General features: G+C 41.7%; 2 protein-coding genes across 2 annotated transcripts; both read right to left on the reverse strand.

The window, feature by feature from the left end:
* Window positions 1-9,392: 9,392 nt before the first annotated feature.
* Window positions 9,393-10,334, reverse strand: LOC127680078 (olfactory receptor 2A12-like). Its single transcript, XM_052175657.1, has one exon. It carries the CDS (start codon window positions 10,332-10,334, stop codon window positions 9,393-9,395), a length of 942 nt encoding a protein of 313 aa, XP_052031617.1.
* Window positions 10,335-19,657: 9,323 nt separating this feature from the next.
* LOC127680361 (olfactory receptor 2D2-like) lies at window positions 19,658-23,023 on the reverse strand. The gene is made up of 2 exons (XM_052175840.1): window positions 22,421-23,023; window positions 19,658-20,008 (listed from the first exon to the last, which is right to left on the reverse strand). Exons 1-2 carry the CDS (start codon window positions 23,021-23,023, stop codon window positions 19,658-19,660), a joined length of 954 nt encoding a protein of 317 aa, XP_052031800.1.
* Window positions 23,024-23,250: the final 227 nt, after the last annotated feature.

Raw genomic sequence — 23,250 nt, forward strand, 5'->3', positions numbered from 1 at the left:
CCCTTCACAATAGCCACAAACAATATAAAGTATCTTGGTGTGACTCTAACCAAACAAGTGAAAGATCTATATGACAAGAACTTCAGGTCTCTGAAGAAGGAAATCGAAGAAGACCTCAGAAAATGGAAAAATCTGCCATGCTCATAGATTGGCAGGATTAATATAGTTAAAATGGCCATCTTGCCAAAAGCAATCTACAGATTCAACGCAATACCCATCAAAATCCCAACTCACTTCTTCACAGAGTTAGAAAAAGCAATTCTCAAATTCATCTGGAATAACAAAAAACCCAGGATAGCTAAAACTATTCTCAACAACAAAAGAAATTCTGAGGGAATCAGTGTCCCTGACTTCAAGCAATACTACAGAGCAATAGTATTAAAAACTGCATGGTATTGGCACAGTGACAGACAAGTGGACCAATGGAATAGAATTGAAGATCCAGCAATGAACCCACACACCTATGGTCACTTTATCTTCGACAAAGAAGCCAAAAACATCCAGTGGAAAAAAGATAGCCTTTTCAACAAATGCTGCTGGTTTAATTGAAGGTCAGCATGCAGAAGAATGCAAATTGATCCATTCTTATCTCCATGTACTAAACTTTACTCCAAGTGGATCAAGGACCTCCATGTAAAACCAGACACACTGAAACTAATAGAAAAGAAACTGGGGAAGACCCTAGAGGACATGGGCACGGGGGAAAAGTTCCTGAACAGATCACCAATAGCTTATGCTCTAAGATCAAGAATTGACAAATGGGACCTCATAAAATTACAAAGTTTCTGTAAGGCAAAGGACACTGTTAAAAGGACAAAACAGCAACCATCAAATTGGGAAAGGATATTCACCAACCCTACATCTGATAGAGGGCTAATATCCAATATATACAAAGAACTCAAGAAGTTGGACCCCAGGGAACCAAATAACCCTTTTAAAAAATGGGGTATAGATCTAAACAAAGAATTTTCACCTGAAGAAATTCAAATAGCCGAGAGGCACCTTAAGAAGTGCTCAACATCATTAGTCATTAGGGAAATGCAAATCAAAACAACCCTGAGATTTCACCTTACACCAGTCAGAATGGCTAAGGTCAAAAACTCAGGAGACAGCAGGTGTTGGAGAGGATGTGGAGAAAGAGGAACACTCTTCCACTGCTGATGGGGCTGTAAGATGGTACAACCACTTTGGAAATCAGTCTGGCGGTTCCTCAGAAAACTGGACATGACACTTCCGGAGGACCCTGCTATACTTCTCCTGGGCATATACCCAAAGGATTCCCCGGCATGCAATAAAGACACATGCTCCATTATGTTCATAGCAGCCTTATTTATAATGGCCAGAAGCTGGAAAGAACCAAGATGCCCCTCAAAGGAGGAATGGATACAGAAAAGGTGGTATATTTACACAATGGAATACTACTCAGCAATTAGAAACAATGAATTCACAAAATTTTTAGGCAAATGGTTTGATCTGGAAAATATCATCCTAAGTGAGGTAACCCAGTCACAAAAGAATACACATGGAATGCAATCTCTGATAAGTGGATATTAATTAGCCCAGAAGCCCTGAATACCCAAGGCACAAATCGCATAACAAATGACTCCCATGAAGAAGTATGGAGAAGGTCCTGATCCTGGGAAGGATTGATCTAGCATTGGAGGGGAATATAAGGACAGAGAAAAAAAGGAGGGAGGTCATTGGAGAATGGATGGAGAGAAGAAGGTTTATGGGACATATGGGGAGGGGGGATCTGGGAAAGGGGAAATCATTTGGAATGTAGACAAAGAATATAGAAAATAAAAATACTAAAAAAAAAGAAAGAAAGAAAGAGCATGTTAAAAAAATTAAAAAATAAAAGCATACAGGAAATTTGAGACACTATAAAAATACCAAACCTAAGAATAATAAAAATAGAAGAAGATTCCCAGATCAAAAATCCAGAAAAATATTTTCAAAAAAATCATTGAAGAAAATGTCCCTAACCTAAAGAAAGAGATGCCTATTAACATACAAGAAGCATACAGAACACCAAGTAGATTGGACCAAAAAAAAAAAAATCTTCCCACCACATAATGATCAAAACACTGAATGTACAAAACAAAGAAAGAATATTAAGAGCCACAAGGAAACACTCATATAACATATAAAGTAACATATAAAGAAAGACCTATTAGAATCACATCTGACTTTGCAACAGAAACTCTAAAAGTGAGAAGGGCCTGGGCAGGTGTCTTGCAGTCTCTAAGAGACCACACATTTCAGCCCAGACTACTAATCCCAGCAAAACTTTCAATGACCATATATAGAAGAAACAAGATATTCTACGACAAAACCACATTTAAACAATAACTATATATCAATCCAGCCCTATAGAAGATACTAGAAAGAAAACTCCAACCTAAGGAGGTTAACTACATCCAAAAAAAAAACCACAGAAAATAAATAATTTCACACGAGAAAAAAAAAACAAAAGAAAGGAAACACACACACACACACACACTTCCACCACCAACATCAAAATAATAGGAATTAACAATCATTGGTCTTTAATATCTCTCAACATCAATGAACTCAATTCTCCAATAAAAAGAGACTATTGAAATAAATTGCAAAAACAGAATCCATCATTCTGCTGCATAGAAGAAACACATTTTAACATCAAAGATAGATATTAACTCAGAGTAAAGGTCTGGAAAAAGATTTTCCAAGCAAGCATACCCAAGAATCAAGCTGGAGTGGTCATTGCAAAATACAGTAAAACTGACTTCTAACCAAAATCAATTAAAAGAAATGGAGGAAGACACTTAATACTCATCAAAGGAAAAATCTATCAAGATGGCATCTCAATTCTGAACTTCTATGCCCCAAATGCAAGAACACCTACTTTTGTAAAAGAAACATTACTAAAGCTTAAATCAAACATTGAACTCTACATATTAATAATGGGAGATTTAAACACCACATTCAAACCAATGGATGGGTCATTCTTGGTTTAACCAAGAAATACTAGAGCTAACAATATAGACCAACCCTTATAAATCAAGTGAATGTAACAGATATCTACAAAACATTTTACCCAAACACAAAAGAATATAACTTCTTCTTAGTACCTCACAGAACCTTCTCCAAAATTGACCATATACTTAGTCATAGAGCAAGTCTCAACAGATACAAGAAAATTGAAATAACCCCCTGTATTTTATCAGACCACCACTGATTAAAGCTGGACTTAAACAACAACAGAAAGCCTACAAACTCATGGAAACTGAACAGCTCTCTACTCAATGACCACTGTGTAAAAGAAGAAAGAAAGAAAGAAAGAAAGAAAAAGAAAGAAAGGAAGGAAGGAAGGAAGGAAGGAAGGAAGGAAGGAAGAAAGAAAGAAAGAAAGAAAGAAAGAAAGAAAGAAAGAAAGAAAGAAAGAAAGAAAGAAAGAAAGAAAGAAAGAAAGAAAGAAAGAAAGAAAGAAAGAACTTTCTAGAATTCAATGAAAATAAAGGCACAATATACCCAAACTTATGGGACATAATGAAAGCACTGCTAAGAGGAAACTTCACAGCACAAAGTACCTTCATAAAGAAATGATTGAGATCTCATACTAACAACTTAACAGCACACCTGAGAGTTCGAGGGTAAAAAGAAGCAAGCACACCCAAGAGGACCAAGAGGAGTAGTAGACAGCAGGAAATAATCAAACTCGGGGCTGAAATCAATAAAATTGAAAAACAGAGAGCAATACAAAGAAACAATGAAATAAAGATTTGATGTTTCCAGAAAGTCAACAAAATAGACAAATCCCTAGCCAAATTAACTAAAAGGCAGAGAGAAACTATCCAAATTAACAAAATCAAAACTGAAAAGTGAGACACAACAACAGACACCATGGAAATCCAAATACTCATTAGAGCTTACTTCAAAAACATCTACTCCACAAAATTGCAAAATCTAAACAAAATGTATACTTTCTTGATGGATATCATTTACTAAAGTTAAATTAAGATCAGATAAATGATCTAAATAAACCCACTAAGGAAATAGAAGCAGTCATTAAAAGTCTCCTTTCCCATAAAAAAAAAAAAAAAAAAAGCCAAGGGTCAGATAGTTTTAGTGCAGAATTCTACCATACTTTCAAAGAAAAGCTAAATCAATACTCTTCAAAATATTCCACAAGATACAAAAGGATGGTTCAACATATGAAAATCTATCAATGCAATCCACAATATAAACAAGTGGAAAAAAACACATGATCATCTAACAGATGCTGAAAATGTCTTTACAAAATCCAATACTCCTTCATGATAAAAGTCTTGGAAAGATCAGGGATATTTAAACACATAAAGGCAATATACAGCAAGCATGTTAAGCACATACCTAAACACAACAAAGGCAATATACAGCAAGCTGATAGACAACATCAAATCAGATGAAGAGAAACTTAAAGCAATTCCACTAAAATCAGGGACAAGACAAGGTTGTTCACTTTATATCTATTCAATATAGTACTTGAAGTTTTAGCTAGAGCAATAAGACAGCTAAAGAAAATCAATGGGATACAAATTGGAGAGGAAGAAGAAAAGATCGCTATATCCATATTATGTTATAGATAAATGACCCCAAAATTCTACCAGGGGATTCCTGCTTCTGATAAACACATTCAGCAAAGTGGCTGGATACAAAATAAACTTTTTTAAAAGAGCAGTATCCTGCCTATATACAAATGATAAATAGTCTTAGAAAGAAATTAGGGAAACAATACCCTTCACAGTAGCCACAAATAACCTAAAATATCTTAGAATAATTCTTACCAAACTAGTGAAAGACATGTATGACAAGAATTTCAAATTTTTGAAGAAAAAAAAATTGAAGATATCAGAAGATGGAAAGACCTTCCATGCTCGTGGATCAGTAGGATTAACATAGTAAAAGTGGCCATCCTACCAAAAGCAACCTACAGATTTAACACAATTCCCATCAAATTTCAACACAATTTTTTACAAACCTTGAAAGGATAATATAGAAATAACCATCTCTGATTTCAGGCTGTGCTACAGAGACATAGTAATAAAAACCATGTGATACTAGCATAAAAACAGATGGGTTGATCAATGGAATCATATTGAAGAATCATAAGTAAATGGACAGACCCATGGTCACTTGGTTTTTGACAAAACTAAAACTATACAATGGAAAAAAGAAAACATCGTCAACAAACGGTGCTGGTCTAACTGGATGTTGGCATGTAGAAGAATGCAAATATATCTATATCTATATCTATAATCCTTTCCAAAACTCAAGTCCAAGCACATCAAATACCTCAACAACAACAACAACAACAAAAACAGATATATACTAAATCCGATAGAACAGAAAGTAGCAAATGGCCTTGAACTCATTGGTATAGGAGATAGTTACCTGAACAGAACACCAACAGCTCAAGCTCTAAGATCAACAATTAATAAATGAGACTACATGAAATTGTAAAGCTTCTGTAAGGCAAAGAACACCATCAAAAGGACAAAATGGCAGCCTGCAGAATTCACCAACTTCCACATCTGACCTCCAAAATATGTAAAGAACCAAATAATCCAATTTAAAATAGGGTACAAAAAAATAAAGAATTTTTGATAGAGGAATCTCTAACGGATGAGAAGCACTTAAAGAAACATTCAACGTCCTGAGTCATCAGAGAAATGCAAATCAAAACAACTCGAGATTTCATCTTAAACTGGGTCAGAATGGCTAAGATCAAAAGCTCAAACCACAGCTCATGCTGGCAAGGATGTGGAACGAGGGGACCACTCTTCATTGCTGGTGGGAATAAAAACTTGTATAACCACTTTGGAAATCAAGTTGGTAGTTTCTCAGAAATTTTGCAATAGCTCTATCTCAGGGCCAGATACTACTTCTGGGCATATACCCAAAGGATACCCCACTATACCATAGGGACATTTGCCCAATGTTCATAGCAGCTTTATTTATGCCAGAAACTGGAAACAACCTAGATGTCCCTCAGCTGAAAAATGGATAAAGAAAATGTGGTAGATCTATACAATGGAGTATTATTTAGCAATTAAAAACAATAACATGAAATTTGCAGGCAAATGGATGGAACTAGAAAAAATTCATCCTGAGTGGGGTAACCCAAACCCAGAAAGACAAACATGATATATACTCACTTATAAGTAGATAATAGTCATAAAGTACAGGATAACCATGCTACAAACCACAGACCCAAAGAAGCTAAATAACAAGGAGGGCCCAAGGCAAAAATGCTTGCCTCTCACTAAGAAGGGGAAATACATTACACATAGAGGATTGGTGGAGGCAGGGAACTAAGTTGAAAGGGGTGGGTATGGAATAGGAGGAAAAATAGGGGGAAGACAGAAGGAGAGATTACAAATGGATTGGGGTTAGCATCTCTGGGATGAGCTAGAAAGTTAGGAAAATGGAAACTCTGGATTGTATGAGCGTGACCCTAGCTAAGACTCCTAGCAATGGAGGATATGGAGCCTGAACCGGCCATCTCCTGTAATCAGGTGAGACTTCCAGTGGAGGGATTGGTATATCAACTCAACCACAAAACCTCAGACCCACAATTTGTCCTACCTACAACATGGGCAGAAGTAAAGGAGGAGCAGAATTTGAGGGAAATCCCAAGCAATGACTGGCCAGCTTGAGATGCACGCCATGAAAAGATCACCCCTCACACTGTTAATAATATTCTTCTATTCTTACAAACAGGAGCCTAGCATAACTGTCATCAGAGAGGCTTCACCCAGCAGCTGATGGAAACTAATACAGAGACCCGCAGCCAAACATCAAATGGAAGTTAGGAAATCTTGTGGAAGAGGGCAATGGAAGGATTGAAGGAGCCAAGATGGATCAAGGACACCACAAGAAAACCTATAGAATCAACTAACCTAGGCCCGTAGGGCTCATAGAGACTGAACTACAAACCAGAAAGCAAGCTTGGGATGGAACTCAGCCCTTTACACATATGCAACAGTTGTGCAGCTGGGTCTTCACATGGGACTCCTAAAGCAGGAGGAGAAGCTGTCTCTGAGTACCAGACTGCCTGCCTTGTCTAGCCTCCATAGAAGAAGATACACTTAGTCTAACTGAAAAATGATATGCCAAGGCTGGTAGATATCCATGCTTCTTATCTGAGGAAAAGGGGAGAGAGGGGTAAATGGAAACTGGAGGGGAGTGTAGAGGGGGGGGACTGGGAGGAGAGGAGGGAGGGTAAGCTTCAATCTGTATGAAGAGTAAATAAATAACTTAACAGAATGTGACTGAAAAGTACTTCTTAGAGCTGAGGCTTCAAGAAGGGGTGGGGGTGGGGAAGGACTCAGGCAACTTTAAGGGGCTGGCCACGGAGAGTTTGCCACGGAGAGTTTGACAGTAATTCAGTGAGTATAAGGGCAACACAAATTTGACTTGATGTAATTTTTACATTACTTTCTTTTTCTTCTTCTTTTTTGCAGGGAAGGGCAAAGGGGTTGGGGAGTGCATCTGGGGAGTCTGGGAAACCAGTGTGACTGGGATGCTAGGATGGTTATACTTTCCAGGGAGTCGCACTACTAGGAAGTGTGGCCTTGTTGGAGTAATTGTGGAGGAGGGTGTCACTGTGGGGGTGGGCTTTGAGACCCTCTACCTAGCTGTCCAGAAGCTAGTCTGCTCCCAGCTTCCTTTGGATGATGATGTAGAACTCTTAGCTCCTACAGTACCATACCTGCCGGGAGGCTGCTGTGCTTTCTGCTATGAAGATAATGGACTGAAACTCTGAAACCATAAGTCAGACCCAGTTAAATGTTCTCCTTTATTAGGGTTGCATTGGTTACAGTGTCTGTTCACTAAGACAGATGCCTTGTGTGCAATTTTCAAATAATCAATAAAAATATCATGTTGGAAAAAAATAAAAGAAAAACTTGAAAACCCTAAAAAAAAACACTGTAAAAACAAAACAGGAGTAAATTTTTACATTAGATCAATAAACAATTTCTTATAACTACTGAAAAAAATAAGATGTAAAAAGTGTTTATCCAAGAGTGATGGCATATGGCTGCAATACCATAAGGAGGTTGAAGGCCGGAGGATCTCTGTGAGTGTGAAGCTGTCTGAGTCTACATAGTGAGTTCCAGACAAGGCAGGACAAGATTGGGTAGATCTCTCTCTCTCTCTCTCTCTCTCTCTCTCTCTCTCTCTCTCTCTAAAAAAAAAGTGCATGAATTGGATTTTACAAAAGCGAAAACTTTTATAATCAAAGGACATCAACAAAGAAGCAAAGTGCTCCTTCCTATGATCCCAACACTGGGGAGGTGGAGGCAGGGAGACCAAAATTTCAAGGTTATCTTTATGAATGTGGGAAGCTCCAGGCCACAGAATAAAACTGGATGTACTGAGGCCTCTTTAATGAAAGAATGGTTCAGGCACTGAATCACAGAGGAATTTCCTGATTGCTCATGGAATTCTACTCTAAAGATGACAGGCTGTCCACATCTACCACCATCAAATAGGGGAAAAAGAACTTGCAGTGGCAGCCGAAGGTGAGATGTGGCCTTGAATGTGACATGCAACTTAGAGCAGGCAGTGGGAGGTTCTGATGAGAACGCAGCTCCTTCTCTTTTAGTAGTGCACCATTTCACAGGAGGTTACCATGGTTACCCATAGAGCACACTGAACTTATATGGGAGATTTGATCTCTGAGATGTATTGATTCTGTGCCACAAACCATCAGTGTAATAGTGTCATGACAGCACCTGCTGTGATACTTAGCATGCACTGCCTCAGCCTTCTGATGCCTATGGTACGGTACTCTCCAAAGCAGGCATATTTTGTGTTGGTTTATAGGCTTGCTTGTTCTGTTCTGTGAACTACACCAAGTTACAAGATACACATTTCTTGCTGTTTCCTAGGTAGAGGAACCAACATATCAGACCATGGCCAAATGACTCATATTATTTCTCTATAGACAAAAACTTCCCACTCATGTCAGACTGGACCATACTTCTTGCTTTGACCAAAAAATGTGGGGGGGGGGGGGGAAGCAGGCCACCCTTCACAGGCTGAGTCACAGAGAGTTTGTCCACTGTTTCTTTCCTTCTGTTAAAGGATGACATGTTGGGTATAAAGTTCCTCCTTCAAGACAAATATGAGAACACAGAGAGTCATTCCCAAACTATAGTTACAAACAAGAGCAGATTACCAAGATGTTTAGCATTATACTTCATGAAATCTGTCAGTCAATAAGTCATGTTGGTTTCATGATGTTTTGACCCAATTGCTAAGTACTACTTTGGTTCAAATGCACAGGCCAGTTTCATAAAATAAAGAGATTGTCCTTTATTTAAATAGTGAATACTCAAACTCCAGCTTCCAAGAATCCTGACTCACCAGTCCACCCTACCATGTCCCATCACCTTGAGAAATGCCCTCTTGATGTCCTTGTTTCTTAGACTGTAGACCACAGGATTGAGCAAGGCTGTGAAAGCATTGTAAAAGAGTGAGACCTGCTTGTCTTGCTCAGGGGAGTAGCTGGAGTTGGGCCTCATGTAGATGTAAATGGCTGGAGCATAGAAGAATGTGACCACAGTCAGGTGGGAGGCACAGGTAGAGAAAGCCTTGCAGCGGCCCTGGGTGGACTTGATCTTGAGAATTGCCTTGGCGATATGAATGTAGGAGGCCACAATGAGGGAGATTGGAACAACAACCAAAAACACACACAATACCAAGTCCACCATCTCAATGAGGTGGGTATCCATGCAAGCCAGACTACGCACTGAAGGACCTTCACAAAAGTAGTGGTTGACCCTGTTGGGCCCACAATATGGCAGACTCATGGTGAGGAAAGTATGCATTAAAGAGGAAAAGAAACCACAGATCCAAGTCCCTGATGCCAACCATATGCACAGGCCCCAGTTGAGGATGACAGTATAACGCAGTGGATAGCAAATGGCCACATACCTGTCATAAGCCATGACAACAAAGAAAATACTCTCAGTAATGCTCAGAGAACCAAACACACACATCTGCATCCAGCAGCCAGCGAAGGAGATGGTCTGAGAGTGAGCAAGAAGATGCACCAACATCTGGGGCATGGTGGTGGTGACATAGCCCATATCCAACAGGGAGAGGACACAGAGGAAGAAGTACATGGGAGTGTGCAGCTGTGTGTCCAGGCAGACCAGCATGATGATGAGCCCGTTGCCCAGGACTGAGCTCAGGTAGATGAGAAGGAAGACAATGAAGAGGATGCTGTTGGTCGTGGGGTCACTGGAGAAGCCAAGCAGGATGAACTCAGACACCCAACTTTGGTTCTGCCCTGGGATCATCCAAAACACAATGTCTGTAAGAGAATCACAGCCATATGTACAACACCTTATACATAGCCCTGGAAGATGGCATCTACAGAGGCAGGAAGGCTGAGGTGGTTATTGTGAGCACACTGCTCAGTGTCTGTACAATCTGCCCAAGATTCTCAACCACCTACTCAGTCTCTTCATCTGTGAAATGAGTCTGATGATACTCACTCTTAATATTATTGTGACTATTTAAATTATCTCACATAACTCTGGAAACACCACATGATGCATGGCATGCCCTAGACTGTCTCACACTCTCAATCCACCTCATAATGTACATTAGTCTCTCACCCAGACAGCAACAGGTGCCTCAGAAGCCCTGAAGTGGCCATCGACCTTGTAGAGCCTGTGTCCTGTGTATAAGTGGCCTCCCCTCACACCATGAAATCCTTTCTTCCTGACCAGCTAGTACAACCTGAGGCTTCATCTACAGAGGGCAACGGAAGGCTCTGAGCTACAACAAGTGCAGGGCAGTCAGTCCTTCTGCAGCTGCTGTTTTGAGTCATCCCTCCCTGATATTGAGTCCTTCCTCCATGGTCTTGAAAGTCAGTGGACATGTTAGGACTGGCAGTGTTCATCTTCATGGTCTCACTGGACTAACACCCAGCTTGACAAGGGCCACACAGTCTCCCCCACTCTAACCCCCAGAAACTATACTCCTAGCACTTCCAGCAGGCTGCCTGCAGCTTCCTGTCAGCTGTGTCTACAGTCCTGCCCTGACCACACTCCAGGCAATGCTTTCCCTACATGGTGGCCAATTTATACAAACTCTGTGGTGCTATCCACTAACAGACTGCACATTCCTTATTTAAAAGCCTCTTTGTTAAAGTCTGGGTCTCTGTCCAGATTACACAGGCTCTACGAGGTGGTGATGCATCTGTCATCCCAGCACTTGAGAGGTAGAGGAAGGACAATCAAGAATTCTTGTGTAGGATAGGCTACATAATGAATTTGAAGCTAGCCTGAGATACATGATTTTTTTTAATATTTCTATATTTAAAAAATAAGTAAACCAAGTAGTGGTGGTGCATGCCTTTAAATCCAGCACTTGGGAAACAAAGGCAGGCAGATTTCTGAGTTCAAGGCCAAACTGGTATACAGAGTGAATTCCAGGACAGTCAGGGCTACACAGAAAAACCCTATCTCAAAAAACAGAAAGAAAGAAAGAAAGAAAGGAGGGAAGAAGGAAGGAAGGAAAGAAAGAAAGGAAGAAAGGAAGGAAGGAAGGAAGGAAGGGAGGGAGGAAGGAAGGAAGGAAGGAAGGAAGCAATCATTTGAGTCTTCAGGCCCTTCACTCTGCACACTCCTGCAGCCCACAGGTACATCCTGGTGGTTTTATTTACTTTTCTATCTTGCTACTTCCAGAATTTTTAGATTGTCATCGATTCTTTACTAGTGTATTGTTTATCAATTAACAAGGTTTTATGTTGTATTCTCCCTGTTCAAATTAGGGTTCTTCCTGTGTCCTTAGTGAATGGTGAATGATGCAGATGGCCTATCTGTGGAAATGAATTTGATAAGAAACTTAGAAGTTCTTATAGACCTGTAATCTGCATTACTTCAAAGCATCTATCACACATTGTTAAGGAACAGCTAGTAGAGAGTAAGGGAACTGGACAATGTCTTTAATAGTGTCATAGGAGAATGTAAAATGGGGCTTTTCCAGATGTGAAACTCTAAGAATATGTTATGTGCATTGAATTTGTTCCAAACATTGTAAAATTTGAAATGCAATCATGAAAAAAAGCATGACCTAAGATCATAAAATAGCTATTTTCCACACACACACACACACACACACACACACACACGATAACAACATGGCTCCTCAGGGAAGTGGGTCTGGGGCCAAGTCTGATGGCCCCAGTGCAATCCATGAAGTCTCGAGGTAAAAGAAGATTGATTCCCTACTGTGCTGCAGGAAGGTGCCAGTAAGCAAGTGTACACACACACACACACACACACACACACACACACACCATTTTCAAAACAAAGAATCAACAAAGAGAACAACAGACAGCAGAACAGAAAAAAAAAATCAGACGCAGGCCTCCACACATAGACGGTTTATGATGGAAGGTCATGCCACAGAGTGCTGGGGACACCATAGTGTCTCCAAGAAAGGTTGCTGGTCAGTGTGAATAGTCATTCAAGAAAATAGTTCTTTCTTTATCACACCCTTCTCCTTCTGTACACACAATAATCAATTCCAGGTCTTCCATATTTTTACAATCAAAACCAATAATAATAATAATAATGTTTTTAGCCTTATAAGCAAAGATTCCTAAAAAAACAAAATTAAGTACTGTTTGTTTTTTGTTTTCTGTTTTAAAAAAAAAAGATGTACCCAGACCTTAGGAGGCAGAGGCAGGCAGACCTGTGTGAGTTTGAGGCCATCCTGTTCTATACAGTGAGTTCCAGGACAGCCAAGGGTGCACAGAGAAACCCTGTCTCCAGAAGGGCAGAAGAAAGGGCTGGATAAACAGTTCAGTGGTTAGGGTCTTCCAGAGCACCCACATGGCAGCTCACAACTGTCTGCAACTCAAATTCCACAGGATCTGACATCCTCACACAGACATACATGCAGGTAAAACACCAATGCACAAAAATAAGTAAGTAAGTAAGTAAATAAATAAATAAATAAAATCCAAATGATACCTAGAAAGAATTATTTTTTAGAGACTCTTAAAAGAAAACAGACTCCCCAACAGAAAAACACATGCATGAATGTGGATAGATAGATAGATAGATAGATAGATAGATAGACAGACAGAGATAGAAATATATGCGTGGATATGTATAATATACGTATTGCATTTCCCAGGAATGGTTGCCTAAATAAGCACAGGGTAAAGTATAAGACCACAACATAAACTCGCACTCCCTCATCCTGTCATCCCTCAGGCTCCCACCACCACTCACTTCCCAGAATGATGACAACAGCCCCGGTGCTCTGCTTGCTGAAGACTTCAGCCTCAATGCACAGCTGTCTCCTCCACCTCCTCTGTCTCCACTCCCAAATCTCCATGCAAATGGAGTTCTTTTTTTTTAATATATATTTTTATATTTTTTTATATTTTATATTTTTTTATATTTTTTATATTATATATGTGTGTGTGTGTGTATATATATATATAAAGATTTTATTATTATATGTAAGTACAATGTAGCTGTTTGGACACACCAGAAGAGGGCGTCGGATCTTGTTGCAGATGGTTGTGCGCCACCATGTGGTTGCTGGGATTTGATCTCAGGACCTCTGGAAGAGCAGTCAGTGCTCTTAACCACTGAGCCATCTCACCAGCCCAACAAATGGAGTTCTGTACACACCTCTGCCTCTCTTCCTCCTTAAGGCCCTTGCTCAGCTTCTCGCCATGGAGTGGAGACCAACGCCAGCACAGTGATGCCCACACTGTGGTGACAACAGGACTCACTTTAGCCAGGAAACCTTGTCTACTGTGCTACCACCTCCCACCCTAACCCAGGCAGGATACATCCTGCATTTCTTGTATCATTGGCTGGTTACAATCTGAAGAGTCCTAGAAGATTTTTTTTTTTGCTCTCTTTTTAACTGAATTCCCAAACAACTGAGAGAGACTTATGCACAATCAGAATAAAACTACTCTGCTTTGTAGCAACAATAGCAAGTGATATTTAAAAGGTAATTGGTTCAGGACAGTCATTGTTTACTAACCTCAGCTCAACCAAAATCAGTTCATTGAAGAAAGATTTTTTTTATTGTACCTGTTAGATGAAAAACTAAGACATAATGAAAGTAAGCGTTATGTTTAAGATTACAACGAGAAGTGGGATTGAGGTGGTCCAGCCTCAGAGCCTGGCTCTCAGTCCCTGACTTCTCTACTCTAACAAACTGACTATCAAGCAGGAGGTGAAGAATGCAGCCTCCAGTATCCTCTAGTTGAGCTCACTGAGATTCTGCACAGACCAGAGCTCCTAGGACAGAGCTGGATGACTACTCACAGACCAGCTCTCCTGGAGAGATTTCCCTCTGGTCTGGGTGAGGGAGGCCCTGGAGTGCACTGAAAGGCAAAAGGAAACAGTGGGAGAGGGTTGGGAAATTGTAAGTATTCTGAAACTTAGTACTTTGGGTGAAAGCCTCCTCCTACCCTGTGTGTGTGTAAGAGAGAGAGAGAGAGACAGACAGACAGACAGACAGACAGACAGACACAGACAGACACACAGACACATAGACACACAGACACACAGACATACAGACACAGAGACAGACTGGATACAGAACAGAGACAAAGACAGAGATGGAGACCAAGGAAAATGATTTAGTCAAGCAGAGTTTTTATTGACTTGCCTGTCCAGAATCTGTTTCTTCATTTATAATGTCCTACTAAGCCTCTCCAGACCAGACCACAATCCCAGCATTATCCAGGGAAAGACAGACAGATTATGAATTCTGGTCTAGAATGGACTAGCTGGAAATATTCAAGTCTCACAAGTCTCAGGAGAAAAAGAATTTTAAAAATGCAAAAATCTTATAGCTCCAAGTTCCAGGACCTAGAGTGTTGTAAATCAGAATCCGCAGCCTCACCTATATAGCAAGACAGTCAGTCAAGCCAGGCTGCATAAGACCCATCTCACAGTCAAAGCCAAAACTGCCGTAAGTGCACATCCAGCTGTCCCCCTGCATGGTGGAAGGCTGTTTCTAACAGACCATCACTGTACTCAGGGCAAGGGCTTTCAACCTCACTTAAGATCCTTGAACTCAGAACAACGCTACATCGCTGTGTCTAGTACTGACCTAGAGCATGGCAGGAAACAACCTGCCAGGAAACACTGAGTGTATAAAGTAGGGAGGATGAAGAGGAAGGAATAAAGGGAATGAGAGTGAGATAAACCGGGGTGAAAGAAGAAGAGAAGGCAATGAGGGGCAGGGCCACAGGTCTATGGTGATGTGTACACAATCGAAAGGGCGATCCAGCTACTTCTGATCTTCAGCCCCACATGATGCCTGTATCCCACTAGGAAACCCAAAACTAGTGACCATCTTACCACTCATGAGTCCAACAAGATGTCACTGAATGGCTGCTTCTTGCTCTTGTGGCAGAGACTAACCAGGAAAACCTCTAAAAAACTGAATCCAGAGAGTTAATATTGCAGGTAGCATGGACTACAGAACACATCCAAGGTTTCTGACAGTTCAGGGAGCAGACTTTCCCCAAGGAACAGGCTAGGCTTGCCTCCTGAGGGTGGTGAATCTGCACAACAAACTGAGGCTCAGACCTGCCAACCTTTTCCCCGTGGTACAAGCTGCTGTGACTTTAGGATCCTGCCTTCTCTCTTAGCCTTCCCAGGAGAGCTGGGAAAGGGTGGCTTCTGTTCCCAGTTGGGATTCTCTGAATGCTGTAAACAAAAACATTACCTGGAAGAGACTCTTGGGGGACAGGGCATGAGGAAGCAACTAGCAAATGAAGGAATCATACCTCCATTTCAGGAGTAGATGGGCAGTACGAGCAGCTCAGAACAGAGGAGGGGACATGGTCACCTCATAGACAAGTCAAGGCCTAAAATCCTCATTTACTGCCCAAACCCTTCCCTGACTTCCAGGGAGACTAGGTTCAAGTCTATTCCCTCCTCATCTGTGCATCCAATATCTGAGCCATCACTGCCCCCACAGGTATTTAACAGTCAACTATGTCACATCACCACAGGCAAATCAGCAGTGTCATCCCCCTCCCAGGGGAGGGAGGGAACACACTCAGGGACTTATCAACCTAAGTACATTGCTAAGACTTGGTTTCCACGTATATCAAGTTCTAGAACATTCTCTCTTAAACTCACTGTGGCCCTGCCTCAGCTGTCTCCTGATTATTGTTGTAAATTGCCAACAATAATCTCTTCCCATCTGGGGTCACTGAGAGAAGTATGATTATGGGGAGCACCTGGCTCCAGTGTTGGCCAACTTTTTATAATCATAAATGCCCATCCCTGCCTTCTACTCGTGCCTTAGATTCCTAAAGACTCCAAAGTTGAAAATTGGACTGAGAGGTCTTACCTATCCTAATCTAGGCCACCACAGCCATCAATATAATTTTAAAAATACCAAGAGCTTTTTCTAAACACAGTCAACAGTAAAAGTTAATTAAAACTACAATTACAGGGCTGGAGAGATGGCTCAGCTGTTAAGAACACCTACTGTTCTTCCAGAGGTCCTGAGTTCAAATCCCAGCAACCACATGGTGGCTTACAACCATCTGTAATAGGATCTGATGCCCTCTCCTGGTGTGTCTGAAGACAGTGTACTCATATACATAAAATAAATAAAATCTTTTTTTAAAAAACTACAATTATAACTGGTTTGTGGGATGCATGCCTTTAACCCTAGCACTCAAAAGGCAGAAGCAGGCAGATCTCTGAGTTCTAGACCATCCTGGTTTACAGAGCTGTTTCCAGGACATCCAGGGCTACACAGAGAAACTGTGTCTCAAGAAAGAAAAGAGAAGAGAAGAGAAGAGAAGAGAAGAGAAGGGAAGGGAAGGGAAGGGAAGGGAAGGGAAGGGAAGGGAAGGGAAGGGAAGGGAAGGGAAGGGAAGGGAAGGGAAGGGAAGGGAAGGGAAGGGAAAAGGGAAGGGGTAAGGGGTAAGGGGTAAGGGGTAAGGGGTAAGGGAAGGGGTAAGGGAAGGGGTAAGGGAAGGGGTAAGGGAAGGGGTAAGGGAAGGGGTAAGGGAAGGGGTAAGGGAAGGGGTAAGGGAAGGGGTAAGGGAAGGGGTAAGGGAAGGGGTAAGGGAAGGGAAGGGAAAAGGGAAGGGAAGGGAAAAGGGAAGGGAAGGGAAAAGGGAAGGGAAAAGGGAAGGGAAGGGAAAAGGGAAGGGAAGGGAAAAGGGAAGGGAAGGGAAGGGAAAAGGGAAGGGAAAAGGGAAGGGGAAGGGAAAAGGGAAGGGGGAAGGGAAAAGGGAAGGGAAGGGAAAAGGGAAGGGAAGGGAAGGGAAAAGGGAAGGGAAGGGAAAAGGGAAGGAAAGAGAAAAAGAAAAAGAAAAAGAAAAAGGAAAAGGAAAAGGAAAAAGCCTACAAATACCTTGGGTCATTTTCTTGAGCAATCTTCTTATGTTTATGCAGACTATTAGAGTTAACTGTATGTGCAAACTGACATTCTGTGGTGCACACCTGCTGTGGACCAGCTTTGTGACCTTGTATGAGAAATAAGACCTAGCTTATCATGGGCAATGAGGTTCTGTGGTTATATAATGCCTTCTGGTTCCTGTATTAGAAAATCTTCTATTGTTAAGATGTCAACACATCCTAAATAGCCCTACAAATTCAATGTATCCCTATCATAGTCCTCGGTCCCACTGTTTTAGAATTGCCAAATGGATCCTAAAAGTCAATAGAAATTGTGAGGGACTCAGAAAAGACAAAAACAATTTTGAAAAAGAAGGTTGGAGGGCTCCTGATTTCCAATCTCAAATCCATAGCAACCAGAAAAGAATGATGTCAGTGAAAAGTTCACATGAGATTTAATAGAATGAGATGGATAATTCAGACCTTATAATGACACACACAAGACAGTTCTTGACAGCCATGCTGATTAAGCCAATTAAAAGTTCAAAGTCCTTTTTTATTGATAACCAGACCAAGAGTGGGCTCAAGCCTCTGAAGAACCTCTTGGTGCCCATGATCAGGGATACAGACTTAAAAGCAAAAACCTAAATTATAACAGTTAAATGATGGTCAGAGTAACCTTGAATCGTTCACTCCTGGGAGGGCATAGTAGTTATTTTACACATAACTTGACTATTATTTTGGTTAAGACATCTGGACCATAGTTAAGAGCATAAAAAAAATCTCAACTATATTGCAAGGCAGATATGGCTATTCTGGGGAAGGGAGGTGGATGGCAGAGAACTGTCTAAGCAAACACAAAATGAAGTCAGAAAAATATGGCATTACCTCAGTCATCTCAGCAAAAGCACTAAAATGTACGTCAAGCCATAATAGTCAAGAATGTAAATATCACTCAATGAGACAAGTACTGTTATCATTGACAATAATGAGGCAATGGGTATCCATGCACAAAAGGATGAAATTGGACCCTGGCCACATACTGTGCAAAATATTACAACAAAATGAATCAAAATGTAAATGAAACTTTTAAAATGTAGTAGAATTTTTCTGGACCTTGCATCAGGAAATGACTCTGGGAATATATTGCATGAGATAGAGACAAAAAAGACTGAGATGAATTTTACTAAAGTAAGACCTTTATGATACAAAAGACATCATCCAAAAACCAAAATATCAGCAGGTCTTATATCACAAGCACATAATCAGAAGGGAGACATTATTAGGGAAAGACTATTTTGGGCCCTGAATCACAGAAGAATTCACTGATTGGCCAGACGAGAGCTACTCTGGAGCTGATAGACAAAGGATACCAACCACCTCAGTGTAGAAAAGGACCAGCCTCAGCTGGCACAGGGGAGATGTGTCCTCAGATGCTGCATGACAAGCTGGGACTGTTACAATGATGTCTAGCTCCCTTAACTTCCATTTGACCACACAATGCAGACTTCAACATATTTAACCACAGACTACACTGAATTTAGGCAGGAAGTTTGGTCTCTGGCCTGTACCCCTTCTGTTCCACACACCATTGCTTTAATTTTAATAATGACAGCCTGTGCTACATTACTTAGCCTGAAGCACCTCAGCCTCTACTGTTTCTATTACAATATCACTAACAACATGTTTCCTGTAGCTTATATGAATGAAGTTGGCTTCTGGAAAAATACAGCAGGCTACATAACTCCTACTCATTTCTTCATACTGGAACTATACACGCCAGACCATTGTTGCATGACTTGCATTGCTTCTCTGTGGAAGTAAAATATTTCCCAACCTCTCGCTGTCAGGCTGGACCATGGTGCTTTCACTGGCAGAAGAATGTGTGCAAAGAGAGGCCGATCACTATTGAGAAGCCAAGTTGTTATAGGTTTTATCCACTATGTCTTTCCTTATATTCTCCAATATTCTGTATGCAGGACTCCTCTTTCAGGATAGATCTGAAACATAAGTAAACCCGCAATAAATTGCTAGCAAATATGAGCAACAAGTGAGTCTTTGCACTTATATCCCCTAAGATTATTGTGGTGTTTTCTGTAGAACTGCAGTTCGTCAAAATAGTCCTCTCAGTTTCATAAGCGTGCCCAGTTCAAGTCGTATGTTGGATCAAATGCACAGTGTTGCTCACATACAGCAAAGGCACTATGTCTTAAACACCGAACATTCTATGCAATGTTCATCTGAGGCTTCACTATCCTGGCTCACAAGTCCACCCTACCAAGTCCCATCGCCTTGAGAAATGCCCTCTTGATGTCCTTGTTCCTCAGACTGTAGACCACAGGGTTGAGCAAGGCTGTGACGGCATTATAAAAGAGTGAGACCTGTTTGTCTCGCTCAGGGGATGAGCTGGAGTTGGGCCTCATGTAGACGTAAGTGGCTGGAATATAGAAGAATGTGACCACAGTCAGGTGGGAGGCACAGGTAGAGAAAGCCTTGCAGCGGCCCTGGGTGGACTTGATCTTGAGAATTGCCTTGGTAATACAAATGTAGGAGGCCACAATGAGGAAGATTGGGGTGATAATCACAAAAACATTCAAGACCAAGTCCAGCATCTCTTTTTTCCCCTTTTTTTTAATTGAGTATCTTCTTCATTTACATTGCCAATAGTAAAACCTTTCTCAATTTCCCCCCTCCCAAAAGCCCCCCTCCCCAAAGATTCCCAACCCCTCCTCCCACACCCTGTCTCCATGTATATGCCCCTCTACCCGACACACTCCGACCTCCCCCCACCCCCTCCACCCCACCCCACCCCCATCCAGTTCCCTTTGTTGGGGCATCTATTGAGCCTTTACCTGATCAAAGACCATTCCTCCCACTGATGCCCAACAAGGCATTCCTCTGCCACATTTTTGGGTGGAACCATGTGTACCCCTTGGTTGATGGTTCAGTCCCTGGGAGTCTTGGGGTGTCTGAGCGTCCAAAGTCATTGTTCTTCCCATGGGGCTATAAACCCCTTCAGCTCCTCTGGACCACCCTCCAGATCCTCTGTTGGGGACCCCAAGCCCAGTCCAATAGTTGGTTGCTAGTTTCTGCCTCTGTATTTGTTTGGCTCTGGCAGGGTCCCTCTGGAGACAGCCATGGCATGTTCCTTTTGGTACACACTTCTTGTCGTAGTGTCGGGGTTTGGTGATTGTTTATAGAATGAATCCCCAGGTAGGGCAGTCTCTGAGTGGCCTTTACTTCAGACTCTGCTCCACACATTGCTTCCCTTATTGCTCCTGTGAGTATTATGTTCCCTTTCTCAGAGGAACCATAGCACCGTCACTTAAGTCCTCCTTCTTCTTGAGCTTCCTGTTCTGAGTGAATTGTAAATTGTTTATTTTGAGTTTTGGACTAGCATCCACTTATTAGTGACTGCATACCATGTGCGTTCTTTTGTGACTGGGTTACCTCGCTCAGGATAACACTTTCTAGTTCCATCCATTTGCCTAAGAATTTCATGAATTCATTGTTTTTAATAGCTGAATAGTACTCCATTGTGTATGTATACCACAATTTCTGTATCCATTCCTCTGTTGAGGTGTGGGAAGCCATCCTGAGCTATTCAGATTTAATGCTTACTCACAGCCCTAAGGTGGTGGCTGCTAAAATATGAGAACAATTAACTAGAGCCTTCCCCATGAACTGTCGGTGCGAGAAGATTCTGAGAATATCACAAGATGTTCCTGCCCTAACCGTGGAGTGTTCCTGCCGGCGTTAACTCCGGGTATCCCCACTGGATGACCTCTTAGCTTCCTGCTTTGAACACCAGAGGTGTCTCCGCCCTTCCCTCCTTTGTTCTTGTGTGAAGGTTATTTCTTCTCTGTAAGCCTTAAAACCGGCTTGTCTCCCCCACATTAAATGAGACCTTGACATAAAGACACCCCGATTGCTTGGTCTCCCTTTCTTTTTTTTTTTTTTGAATTTTTTTTTATTCGATATAATTTATTTACAATTCAAATGATTTCCCCTTTTCTAGCCCCCTACTCCCTGAAAGTCCCGTAAGCCCCCTTCTCTTCCCCTGTCCTCCCACCCACCCCTTCCCACTTCCCCGTTCTGGTTTTGCCGAATACTGCTTCACTGAGTCTTTCCAGAACCAGGGGCCACTCCTCCTTTCTTCTTGTTTGGTCTCCCTTTCTTTCTCTCCCCTTTTGACCCTCAGGTAGCACCTCTTCGGGACCCTGGAATAACTGGACCTGCTGGATGGGTCATTGAGGGACATCTGGGTTCTTTCCAGCTTATGGCTATTATAAATAAGGCAGTTATGAACATAGTGGAGCATGTGTCCTTATTACATGTAAGAGCACCTTCTGGGTATATGCCTAGGAGTGGTATAGTTTGGTCCACAGGTAGTACTATGTCTAATTTTCTGAGGAATCATCAAATTGATTTCCAGAGTGGTTTTACCAGCTTACAATCCTACCAACAATGGAGAAGTATTCCTCTTTCCCCACATCCTCTCCAGCATCTGCTGTCCCCTGAGTTTTTCATCTTAGCCATTCTGACTGGTGTAAGGTGGAATCTCAGTATTGTTTTGATTTGCATTTCCCTAAGGATGCATTGATTTGCATTAACTAAGGATGCTGAACATTTCTTTAGGTGCTTTAGAGCCATTTGAGTTTCTTCAGTTTAGAATTTCCTGTTTAGCTCTATACCACATTTTTAATAGGGTTATTTGATTCTCTAGAAACTACATTCTTGAGTTCTTTGTATGTGTTGGATATTAGCCCTCTATCAGATGTAGGGTTAGTAAAGATCTTTTCCCAATTTGTTGGTTGCCGTTTTGTCCTATTGATTATGTCCTTTGCCTTACAAAAGCTTCGCAGTTTTATGAGGTCCCATTTGTCGATTCTTGTTCTTAGAGTATAAGCCATTGGTGTTCTGTTCAGAAACTTTCCCCTGTGCCCATGTGTTCAAGGTTTGTCCCCACTTTCTGCTCTATAAGCTTCAGTGTGTCTGATTTTATGTGTAGATCTTTGATCTACCAAGTCCAGCATCTCAGTGAGGTGGGTATCCATACAAGCCAGACTATGTACTGAAGGACCTTCACAGAAGTAATGGTTGACCCTGTTGGGCCCACAATATGGCAAACTCATGGTGAAGAAAGTATGCAATAAAGAGGAAAAGAAACCACAGATCCAAGACCCTGCTGCCAACCGTATGCACAGGTCCCAGGTGAGGATGACAGTGTAACGCAGTGGATAGCAAATGGCCACATACCTGTCATAAGCCATGACAACAAAGAAGGTGCACTCAATTATACCCAGGGCACCAAACACATACATCTGCAGCCAGCAACCAGCGAAGGAGATGGTCTGAGAGTAAGCAAGAAGATGCACCAACATCTGGGGCATGGTGGTAGTGACATAGCCCATATCCAACAGGGAGAGGACACAGAGGAAGAAGTACATGGGAGTGTGCAGCTGTGTGTCCAGGCAGACCAGCATGATGATGAGCCCGTTGCCCAGGACTGAGCTCAGGTAGATGAGAAGGAAGACAATGAAGAGGATGCTGTTGGTCATGGGGTCACTGGAGAAGCCAAGCAGGATGAACTCAGACACCCAACTTTGGTTCTGCCTTGGAATCATGCAAATCATGAAGCCTATAAAATAATTACATTCAACTACGTGCATTCCACTATGCCGCCTGATACATGGTAGCCCAGCGAGATGGCGTCTACAGAGGCAGGAAGGCTGGCATGCTGATTCTGAGCACACTCCTCAGTTTCTCCACTCTTCCCCAGTTACTTGACTCCTAAGCGCCTCAGTCTCCTCATCTGTAAAATCAGGATATGACACTCATTTTACAGACACTC

The sequence above is a fragment of the Apodemus sylvaticus genome, chromosome 3 (genome assembly GCF_947179515.1).
Source record: "Apodemus sylvaticus chromosome 3, mApoSyl1.1, whole genome shotgun sequence".
Taxonomy (NCBI): domain Eukaryota; kingdom Metazoa; phylum Chordata; class Mammalia; order Rodentia; family Muridae; genus Apodemus; species Apodemus sylvaticus.

Excerpts from the sequence above, each read along its gene's own strand:
- LOC127680078 (XM_052175657.1), bottom strand. The coding sequence starts at position 10,334 with ATGATCCCAGGGCAGAACCAAAGTTGGGTGTCTGAGTTCATCCTGCTT.
- LOC127680361 (XM_052175840.1), bottom strand. The coding sequence starts at position 23,023 with ATGATTCCAAGGCAGAACCAAAGTTGGGTGTCTGAGTTCATCCTGCTT. Across the intron at positions 20,009-22,420 it reads TCACTGAGATGCTGGACTTG|ATGCTGGACTTGGTCTTGAA; the intron begins GTAGATCAAAGA and ends GGGAAAAAAGAG.